The 10099-nt window shown below is 33.5% G+C and overlaps 1 protein-coding gene across 1 annotated transcript; it reads left to right on the top strand.

Annotated features, from left to right (window-relative positions):
* Positions 1–4175: 4175 nt before the first annotated feature.
* On the top strand, positions 4176–8947 carry LOC110635631 (ATPase 9, plasma membrane-type). Its single transcript, XM_021785049.2, has 14 exons — positions 4176–4485; positions 4578–4697; positions 4790–4888; positions 4979–5116; positions 5214–5855; positions 5944–6063; positions 6280–6402; positions 6495–6599; positions 6682–6991; positions 7086–7600; positions 7708–7881; positions 7971–8153; positions 8233–8411; positions 8498–8947. The coding sequence occupies exons 1-14, from the start codon at positions 4432–4434 to the stop codon at positions 8592–8594; spliced, it is 2859 nt and encodes a 952-aa protein (XP_021640741.1). The 5' UTR covers positions 4176–4431; the 3' UTR covers positions 8595–8947.
* The last annotated feature ends 1152 nt before the right edge of the window (positions 8948–10099 follow it).

Below are 10099 nucleotides of genomic sequence, written 5' to 3' on the forward strand. Positions count from 1 at the left end.
TGAGTTGAGGTTTGAAAGTGCATGCTTAGTTTAAATTATTGTTACACATTAATTTGGGTAAAAATTTTATGTTAAACATAAGATTTAGACAAATTTTCTTCTCTTTAACTAATTTTTTAGGTGGAGTTAAACCAGATTCTTTTTTCCTTTTATAATATAAACTAATGACTTAATTAGTTGGGTATTACTACAAATGAAATTATCATATAATCCCTCATGTAAACATTTTTTTTCCACTAGCTTTGATTTATTTATTTATTTTTGTTGGATAAGAGACTTGATAGCTTTAATATCCTTCCAGCTTAGATATATCCTTTGATTTCTTCAAAAGCATTACTTTTGACCAAAACAAGCATTCTCACTTGTTCACATAATTTTTTTTCTTCATACATGTTAATTAATTCTAAGTATAGAGACTTGTTATATAATTGGTTTGGAGCTTTTTTTTAATAATCCAATCTCTCAAAATTCTTCTAAAGAATAATTTTTCATCAAGTAAAGCATTTTCTTTTTGGAAAATAAACACTGACTATATATAGCACACATCACAGAAATACACTTTGTCTGTATCTTTTGAAGGACTAAATCTCACAACTTTATATTATGCAATGGGAATATAACTATCAGACTCTTGTTCCTACAAACATGAGGTCTTGTGCATGCCAACCAATTGAAGACTTATTCATATTGGTTCACATATCGATTTTGGAGTGTCACGTTCGTGTACAGGGAAACATAGTTTACTGGTAATTGTATATATGTTGAATTTGAGAGACTCAAAATCAACTCTCCCAATGATATAAAATTAAATTTATAAGAGTCATAAGAATAATTTTATATTAATTTGCAGTGCCTTGAAACCTCCCAATGAATAAAAGGAAAAGAATTGGCAATTTTCATTACATTGGACCTACATGTCATGTTGTTGGAGAGTGCTTTTACTAATGTCACACTCACACATCATCAACACATGAATGTGACAAAAATCATCACCTACTCAATATACAGCTGTTTCTTTCTTGAGACATTTATCCCAAAAACAACCGTTCTATTTGGGTACCATTTCTAAGTGCAATTGTGCCTAAACCCACCCTTTTAATTTGCATTATTACTGTACTTATTACTTACCAATTTCCCACCCAAAATTGTTAGGTGTATTTAGAACATTGTCATGTGAATGTGTGTTTCCCATTCAAGACACTGCTCAATTTTGCTTGTCATATTTTGCCAATATGTCAAATATAAAGATTTGGATAATCTTTTTCCTTGAATTAGTTTTTGAGTTTGAGTTAAATTCGGTTTATTTTTTCTATATAATATCAGGGCCAACTCTTATTTCGATATTATTCGAATACAAATATTCAGTTCTATAGACTTTACACTTTAGATGTTTATATTTACCTTGATGCATGTGCAAATGCATGCCAAAGAATTAGGGTTGCCGGGAAGACAAAATGAGTTAAAATGGCTGCAAACCGCAAAGGCAACAATTTTTGGCTTCTTTTTTCCATCAATTCCTCTAGTGCAAGCTTTGATTAACTTGTTGAAATAATGGTGGGTTCCACTCTTCTAATCTAACATCCTCCATGCTTCATCATTAATCTTCTATCTGGGGATTGATTTTGTCCCCCACAAACATTCACAAACTAATTAAGTTGGCAGCACCTTGTAATTAATCCTTCTCAATTAATCCCACTTTAAATTTTTCAATCCACATGCTTTTCAAGTTTTCCCTCAACAATTAAAACCCAATTTGTACAATTTTTACATATTTGTAACATACACACCCACCACCACCACCCAAGCATGGAAGAAACTTCATATATATCTTATGTAAACCCAATTTTCACATCTAAAAGAGACATTAGGATAAGGTTAACTAATTAGTTAGTTCTAACCTTCTAACAATGGTTTATCCAAACTCAAATAAGTCCAATTTTCATATTTTAGGGACTCTTACTTTTACCCATTCATTCACCTCCACCCTCTCATCAGTGTAAAAATAAGCATGTAATTGGCTAATAAAATGACAAAATCATGGCACACATCATGGTATTTTTATTTTCCTTGAAAAGCTAAAAAAAGCAGTAAAAAAATGATCATTGTATGTGGAATCTCATGTACAAATCATGGAGGGAAACAATCATCATATGGCATATAGCCTGATTAAACCTTAATCATGCCCATTCCAATCCCATGTTTGAACTTTGTATCTATTTTATGATTGGATTTAGATACTTGGAATTGAGTGAGCAATGCATTCCAAGATATGGGTTTATTTTATAATTAAGTAAGGTTGGTGGGCAAGTACTCTAAAAGGGCAAAGCACTATCTATATCCCATATTATAATTCAAAATTACTAATTTTATAACAAATAATTATGAGTTTAATAGAGTAGACACAAATGGTTTTACGCTCACTAGAGTTTCTAGACAAGAACAACAACTAAAAATCCCTATGGGAGGAGCAAGAAATATTTTAATTTTGTTTTAAAATTTTTGGAAAAACAAAATTAAATGTTCATGTTGGAAAAACAATTTGAAAATTTTGTTTTAAAATTTTTATTATTAAAATATATTATATTAAAATTTAAAATTTTTTAAAGTAATACTTTTCCCAACAATATTTTAATTAAACGGCAAGGAGAACACAATTTCTTGTTTCCTTCTCGTCAAAACTCGTATTTAAATTATATTGCACTTTGCACATGCCCATTGGGAGGAGCAAGAAATATTTTAAATCAGGATATTAGGGTAAAAATTTTGTAAAATTAGAGTGAAGGGAAAAATAATTTGGAAATCAGAGTTTTCAAGAACAATAGGTTAGAGATTCTTCGCCAATCTAACTGGTGAATTGCCTTCTTCATGCAATTTTTTTTTATTTTTTTATTTATTGTTTTTAATACAAAATTCATAAAAATATTTTTATATATTAAAAAATTATGGAAAAAAAATTTTAGACTCTTTACAATATTTTTAATTTTTTTTAACGTAAAAGTTTTTATTTTTATTGCATGAATAAGTAAGCATTAAAAATATTATTTTATTGTGTTTTACTTCTAAAGTCATGAAAAAATATTTTTACACATCAATAAAAAATATTTTTGTGTTTCTCATAACGTTTTTTATTTTTCTAATGCAATTTTTTTAATTTTTGAAGAGGAATAATTTGAGCATTAAAAATATTAATTTTTATACAAAAATTTTGAAATAAAAGAAATAAGAATATTATAAGAAATAAAAAAAAATTCATAATATTCTTATACTAAAAGAAGTTCTTTTTCACGTGTTATCTCATATTGATTTGGGATAAGATATTTAAGTTCTGTATATATAAAATTTAAACAAATTTCTTTTCCTGAAGTTAACTTTTAGGATGGAATTAGATTCGATTTATTTCTTTTACATAATCCTTACCCTATTTCAATATTGGGCCACCTGCAGCTTATTTGTGAATTATTAATTTGGGATAAGATATTTAAGTTATATATAAAACTTGGAGCAAAACTCTTCCTTTTAGCTAGCTTTAGGTAGCTTTAGGGTGAAATTAGGCTAACACATTTTCCCTACTCATGTTTAAAAAGTAAAATACAATAAAATAATATCTTTAATGCCCCATTTATTTTTACATTAAAAATAAAATTTTTCACGTTAAAAAAATTAAGAATATTGTAAGGGTTTCAAAAATTATTTTTTTATAATTTTCTGATATCTACAAATATTTTTGATGAATTTTGCATGAAAAACAATAAATGAAAAATAAACAAAAAAATTGCATGAATAAGGCAGATTGTTTTCGCAATCATATTGGCGAGGAATCTGTACCATTGATCGCCGCTTTAAATGACGAAGAGTGAGATGAAAACCCTAGTTATACAAATATTTTCAACCTGATTTTGAAAATATTTTCTTCTTCATCCTGGTTTTGCACAATTTTCTCCCTAGTACTCTGATTTGAAAAAATCTTCATGGAGCTATAAGCAGCTTAATGTTTCCATATGAGTCTGGTGTTATAAGATAGTAATTTGTGCATTTCAGATGATAAAAAAATATTCATTGTGATACTTAGCTTAGTCAAATGCTTATTTTATAACTTATAAAAATAAATTTTATGTAATATATATATATATATATATATATATATATATATATATTTTAAATAAGAGTAGTATATGTGCACCACAAGAGTCCCAGGTCATTCGGTTCGAGCTACAGATGCCAAACAAAGAAGAATCGAAGGTGGCCATGCAAAGAGATCGAAGAGGGGTGGAAGATCAAACCACACACGCCCACAAAAAGAGTGTGAGAGTGAGAATAGGATCAAACGGAGAAGTTCTAACCACACACATATGGATACCCTTAAATGTTTAATTTATAAATTGACTCTGTATCTGCTGCTTTTTCCATTCTTAAACTCCACTTCTTTTAACCATGGCTACCAAGAACATTAGCTTGGAGGAAATTAAAAACGAGAATGTCGACCTTGTGAGTCTTCCCTTTTTTCCACTTTTTCAATTTCAGATTATTATTCTTTCTTGATTTACGTGAGGAGGGGTAACTGTGATTAAATGTAACAGGAGCGCATACCAGTTGATGAAGTGTTTCAGCAACTGCAATGCACCAGAGAAGGTTTGTCAACAGAGGAAGGAGAGAAGAGGCTGCAGATCTTTGGGCCCAACAAGCTCGAAGAGAAAAAGGTCTTCATTTTTCGGATTTTTTGGTTTTTGTGAATTGGAAAGCAAAAACAAAGCTGACTCTTTTTTATTTGTTTGAAAATAATCCTGAATAGGAAAGCAAGCTTCTGAAATTCTTGGGTTTTATGTGGAATCCGCTCTCATGGGTCATGGAAATTGCTGCAATCATGGCCATTGCTTTGGCTAATGGAGGGGTAACTTAAATCTCTTCTCCCTTTCCTATTCCACTCAACAACATTCTCTTACCTTGCATTTGTGTTAACATGGATGAGCAAAAATTGCAGGGTCAGCCACCAGATTGGCAGGACTTTGTGGGTATTGTGGTGTTGCTTTTCATCAACTCCACTATTAGTTTCATTGAAGAGAACAATGCAGGTAATGCTGCAGCTGCTCTTATGGCTGGACTAGCTCCTAAAACCAAGGTATATATTTTAACAAACGCAATTTTACCGGTTCACAATCTGTTATAATCATATGGGCTAACGTTTGACTGCATATGTTTAATTTTAATGATTCAAGGTCTTAAGAGATGGAAGGTGGTCCGAGCAAGAAGCTGCTATATTAGTTCCAGGGGATGTGATCAGCATCAAGTTGGGAGATATTATCCCAGCTGATGCTCGTCTTCTGGAGGGAGATCCTCTGAAGATTGATCAATCTGCTCTCACAGGTGAGTCCTTGCCCGTGACCAAGAACCCAGGTGATGAAATCTTCTCCGGATCTACCTGCAAGCAAGGTGAGATTGAAGCTGTTGTAATTGCCACTGGGGTGCACACCTTCTTCGGTAAAGCTGCTCATCTTGTGGACAGTACCAATCAAGAAGGCCACTTCCAGAAGGTGCTGACGGCTATCGGGAACTTTTGCATATGCTCCATTGCATTAGGAATGGTCGTTGAGATAGTAGTAATGTACCCAATTCAGCACCGCAAGTATCGAGATGGAATTGACAATCTTTTGGTGCTTCTCATTGGAGGGATTCCAATTGCCATGCCAACTGTCCTGTCTGTGACTATGGCCATCGGCTCCCACCGGCTTTCACAGCAAGGTGCTATCACCAAAAGAATGACAGCCATCGAAGAAATGGCTGGAATGGATGTCTTGTGCAGTGACAAGACTGGAACTCTCACTCTCAACAAGCTTACAGTGGATAAGTCCTTGATTGAGGTTAGAGCTTAAATATATTTTAAGTGCAATTTTAACTTTGTGATATTTATTGATTCAGTGATCATTGAGGTACTTCATTTAATTTCAGGTATTTGCAAAAGATGTGGACAAAGATAGTGTGATTTTGTATGGGGCAATGGCCTCCAGGGTTGAGAATCAAGATGCTATTGATGCATGTATTGTTGGGATGTTGGGTGACCCCAAGGAGGTATGCTAAAATAAAGATATGAAATCACTCTTCTATCGTTTTTAACCTTTCCTGGAGGTAGAAACAAAACATTTTTAATTTGAATCTTGATCCTTGAAAGGAAAAACCTCTCTGAGGGAAGATAAATATCCGAGATGCTTAATTAGTGGCAGCATAATACTAGTGAAGAAATAAAATTTAGTGATTTCCTTCCTTTGGCTTTTCTTCCCTTTGCAGGCCAGAGCAGGCATCACTGAGGTACATTTTCTGCCATTTAACCCAGTGGAAAAGCGCACGGCTATAACATATATTGACTCAGAAGGCAATTGGCACAGAATTAGCAAGGGAGCACCGGAGCAGGTTGGAGATCATCTAGTGCATGACATTTATTTATTTTCTTCTGTGCACCATGTATTTTTTTATTTAATGTTATTTGCTAAACTCTGTACCAGATCATTGAATTGTGCAACCTCAGGGATGATGCAAAAAAGAAAGCTCATGCCATCATCGATAAGTTTGCCGATCGTGGACTACGCTCTCTAGGTGTTTGTAGACAAGTGAGTCGTGTTTTGTTTTCATCAGAATCAAATTTAAATGTTGAATTTACAAGTTTTTAACATAAATCATTTGCATTTACAGACTGTACCAGAGAAAACCAAGGATAGCCCTGGAGGGCCATGGCAATTTGTTGGTCTCTTGCCTCTTTTTGATCCTCCAAGGCATGACAGTGCAGAAACCATTAATCGTGCCCTTAATCTAGGTGTCAATGTCAAGATGATCACCGGTGACCAGCTTGCAATTGGCAAGGAAACTGGTCGCAGGCTTGGAATGGGAACCAACATGTATCCTTCTTCTGCTCTCCTTGGACAGAACAAGGATGAGTCTATTGCTGCCCTTCCTGTTGATGAGCTTATTGAAAAGGCTGATGGCTTTGCTGGTGTCTTCCCTGGTAATTGGACTAAGTCCCACAATTTAATTACCAGTTAAAATCTTTATCTGCATTCATTCATACCTATGAAACTAACTGATGGACTCGCATTCAGAGCACAAATACGAGATTGTGAAGAGGCTGCAAGAAAGGAAGCACATTTGTGGGATGACTGGAGATGGTGTGAATGATGCTCCAGCATTGAAGAAAGCGGACATTGGAATTGCAGTGGCTGATGCTACTGATGCAGCTCGGGGTGCATCTGATATAGTCTTGACAGAGCCAGGATTGAGTGTGATTGTGAGTGCTGTCTTAACAAGCAGAGCCATTTTCCAGAGAATGAAGAATTATACAATTTATGCAGTTTCTATAACCATCCGAATTGTGCTGGGTTTTATGCTCCTTGCTCTTATTTGGAAGTTTGATTTCTCTCCTTTCATGGTTCTCATCATTGCAATTCTCAATGACGGAACGATCATGACGATTTCCAAAGATAGAGTGAAGCCATCTCCACTTCCTGATTCATGGAAGCTAAAGGAGATCTTTGCTACTGGAATTGTACTTGGTACCTACCTAGCTGTCATGACTGTTGTATTCTTCTGGGCCGCTCACAGTTCTGACTTTTTCTCGGTAAGAAAATTTCACAAAACATAAGGTTTTGTTAATTCCTTGCTGCTAGGCTATCTCTGGAGTTAATTTATTGTAAAACTAATGTCAGAAACTATTCAAATTTGCAGGAAAAGTTTGGTGTTAGATCCATCAGAAACAACCATGATGAGCTTACAGCTGCAGTCTACCTCCAAGTGAGCATAGTCAGTCAGGCACTAATCTTCGTTACAAGGTCCCGCAGCTGGTCTTTTGTTGAACGCCCCGGTCTCCTACTTGTGACTGCTTTTGTCATTGCGCAACTGGTGAGTTGTATTAATCTTTTATGTTCTTTTAATTTTCAGACATTAGACAACAACAATATAGTGATTTATGCATCTCATCCGCAATTCAGATTGCCACTCTCATTGCTGTATATGCCGAATGGGATTTTGCTAAAGTAAATGGTATTGGCTGGGGATGGGCTGGTGTTATTTGGATCTACAGCATTGTCTTCTACTTCCCTCTAGATATTCTGAAGTTCCTCATTCGATATGCTTTGAGTGGCAAAGCCTGGGATAACCTAGTCCAAAACAAGGTATATAACATCTTCAATTTTTTCACGTTGTGCCTTGTCTGGAAATCTTACTTGGATCTCACTTGCACTGATTTTGCAGACTGCATTCACAACAAAGAAGGATTATGGAAGAGGAGAGAGGGAAGCACAATGGGCTGCAGCTCAACGTACCCTGCATGGACTGCAGCCTCCGGAAACTGCAGAACTCTTCCAAGATAAGAATTACAGGGAGTTGTCCGAGATTGCTGAGCAGGCCAAGAGGCGTGCAGAAGTAGCAAGGTAATAATAACTACAGCCAACAGCTACTTTCTCTATCCTATCTATGAATAGATTATTCTAATTGTTATGCTCTTTTTGGCTACCAGGTTAAGAGAACTTCATACACTTAAAGGGCATGTTGAATCAGTGGTGAGACTCAAGGGACTAGACATTGACACCCTTCAACAGCACTACACTGTTTGATGAGAAGATGCAGATTAATTAAGAGTCTGTTGGCGAAGAGTTTTGGGCGAGGAGAGTGTGAAACCTAGATTATGAAGATTAGGATGCATTCTTTTTGTTTCCAAAAAGAAATCCTTTTTTCAGGATTTTGTAGGAAGCAAGGGTTGGGGAATAAAATTAGCATTGTGAGTTGGAAAAATAATTTCACCAAGATAACGTCTGCAGCTATCTTTGTATTCTTGTTACATTAATTTTCAATGGGATTCCCTATTTTTGCTTTTATCATCTCTTGATTTTGTGCTTTGTTACATTTGTTAAATTTCAATGTTCCAGTTCTGACTTCGAGCATAATGATACTTTATTATTCTATTGCATCCCGGAAAACCCTAAATTGGAAAAAGAAATAAATTATTTTAACTATTGTTAATGCCGATTTCATACAAAAATCCCTCAAGCCATAACTTATGAAAGTTATGAATTAAATACAGGAATTTTTTTTTAATTTTTATGTGACTCTGACATATATTTAATAAGTGAACAAGAATGACAATTGAATGAGTCGGGGCAGAGATCGCCCCTCCCGTCCCCGCCCCATAAAAGTTCGGGCCGAGGCGAGGTGGGTTCGTGCGGAGAATTTTCTTTTTATTTTTTATTTTAATTTGTTAATATATAATGTAAATTTATTTATTAAAAATAAAATATAATTAAAAATACAAGTTTTACCTATTATTTTAACAATATATTTATATATTTTTTAAAAATATAATATTTAAATATATAAATATATAAAAATAAATTATTTTTTAATAAAAAATAATAATATATAGCAGGTTATGGGGTTTTGGAGTGGGGAGAAGGTCTTCTCATCCCTACCCTGCACAAAATCGGAGTCGGGGTGAGGTCGGAGAAAATTGATTAGGTTTGTAAACTTTTGCCAGTCCTAGAAGTGAACCCCACAATATATCTTATATCTTGAATTCATAATAAACTTAGTTTAGACAAAAAAAATTCATGTATTATGTTAATTTATCTTTCATTTAATTTAATCAAAATATCTATAAAAAAAATTATAATGGACAAAAATTTACTAGTGATTTCTTACGTAGATAGATGGTAACTAAATTTAATACCAAAACATTAGAAAATCTCAATTTATAACGAAAGAATTTATTAGTTTGATTAACAATTTTTCAATTTAGTTTTTATTCGTTTTGTAGTTTTTTTTTTAATTTTCTTTGCATATTTCTATGTATTACAAATTTACATGAATTCTATAATTAAAAATTTTAAATTTATATAAATTTTAAAATTAATTTAAATAATAAAAATATAATTATAATTAATTTTAAAAATGAAGGGCAATTTAGATAAAACTTGTGACACCCCTTACCCGTGTACAGTATACCCGAGTAAGTAATGCCACACGGTGTACTGGCACACTCTAATATACCTTACTTAATTTGTGTCATGCTTTTGAAGCTAATTTATGAAAGATGATTTATTTAAGCCATTTATCGAAATTATTA

Source organism: Hevea brasiliensis, chromosome 1, assembly GCF_030052815.1.
Source record: "Hevea brasiliensis isolate MT/VB/25A 57/8 chromosome 1, ASM3005281v1, whole genome shotgun sequence".
NCBI classification, from domain to species: Eukaryota; Viridiplantae; Streptophyta; class Magnoliopsida; order Malpighiales; family Euphorbiaceae; genus Hevea; species Hevea brasiliensis.